The 1,466-nt window shown below is 28.5% G+C and overlaps 1 protein-coding gene across 1 annotated transcript; it reads left to right on the top strand.

The window, feature by feature from the left end:
- Positions 1 to 55: 55 nt before the first annotated feature.
- Positions 56 to 1,383, top strand: LOC111034382 (zinc finger MYM-type protein 1-like; the record flags this gene model as incomplete). Its single annotated transcript, XM_022315570.1, has 2 exons — positions 56 to 665; positions 783 to 1,383. Coding segments are annotated over 2 exons (1,211 nt in total), but the record flags the coding sequence as incomplete, so codon positions are not given.
- Positions 1,384 to 1,466: the final 83 nt, after the last annotated feature.

Raw genomic sequence — 1,466 nt, 5'->3', positions numbered from 1 at the left:
TTGTGAAGTCAATAAGAGATAAAATTAAATTGGAATTAGGTGAACAACATTTTAGTTTGCAGATTGATAGTACACAAGATGTTAGTGTTGTAGATCAGGCAGCAGTGTGCATCCGGTATATTTATGAAGGAGAAGTAAAAGAAAGGCTATTTGCCTTATTAAAAGTGGTAGATTCTTCTGGAAATGGCTATTATAATATGTTAAAACAACTTTTTTCTGAACATTCGATTAAGTTCAACAATATCATTGGTGAATCATTTGATGGAGCAGCAAACATGAGAGGGGAGTACTCTGGTCTACAATCCAAAATTAAAAACCAAGAAAACCCAAAAGCCATTTATATATGGTGTTACAGTCATGTACTCAATTTATGCATATGTGATACTTGTAAAAGTTTGGAAGCTAAGAATTTATTTGGATTTTTGAATCGATTATCAACATTTTTTAGTGAATCATATAAACGTATGCTTGTTTGGTTACAAGAAATTAATTCAAGTTTGGGTTCAAATAAATTAAAAAAACTTCAAAAAATATGGGAAAATAATACACGATGGTGGTCTCGAGAAAAAGCGTTGTATTGGATATTTGATGGAGATTATTGTCTTTTTCCAATAATTATTTGTGCTCTATATCATATTTCCATTTCTAGTAACTTTGAACCTAAAGTTTGTTTTGAAGCATCTTCTTTATTACATAATTTATGTAACTTTAAAATAATTCTTACGGCTCATATATTTATGAATATCTTTAAAATTGTTGGACCAACTTCTCGTTACCTTCAGACAAAAGGTATGGATTTATTATCAGCCTGGGGTATGATAGATTCTATAAAACAAGAAATTGGACGGCTAAGTTTTGACTGTATTTTAAACAAATCTATAAATTTTTCGAATAATATGAATGATTTACTTAGTAGTATGAATCTTCCTGATGATATATTAGTTTCAAGTACGTTTCCTGTTACAAGGAAAAGCAGAAAAAAGAGAATGTATGATGAAATATGCGAAGATGAATCACCAGAATTACCACTAGACAAGTTTAGAGTAGATACATATCAAACAATAATTGACCAGATAACTATAAGTTTAAATGAACGTTTTACTGACAACAATAAATTGATAGCAGATGTTCAGTACTTATTACCTAAAAATTTTAAACTAATTGAACAAATGCCAAATACTGCATTAAAACATTTGGCAAATTTAGCAAATTTAGAACACATACAACTTTGTTTAGAACTTAAAAACTTTTCTAAAGTTTATCCAAAGATAAACATGTCTACAATAGAGAAAACTAAACAAATATACCATCAGCTTGATACTGAATCAGATGAAAATACAGATGACAATGAAGAGAATATGTATGAGAATACAGCATTTCCTTGTAAGTAAAATTATACTACCGATTTACTTACATAAGTGTAATTTAAAATGTTTTGTTTGAATATTATATAATATGATTTCAGG

This window comes from Myzus persicae, unplaced genomic scaffold, assembly GCF_001856785.1.
Source record: "Myzus persicae strain clone G006 unplaced genomic scaffold, MPER_G0061.0, whole genome shotgun sequence".
NCBI classification, from domain to species: Eukaryota; Metazoa; Arthropoda; class Insecta; order Hemiptera; family Aphididae; genus Myzus; species Myzus persicae.
This window is presented reverse-complemented; position numbering and strand designations above follow the sequence as displayed.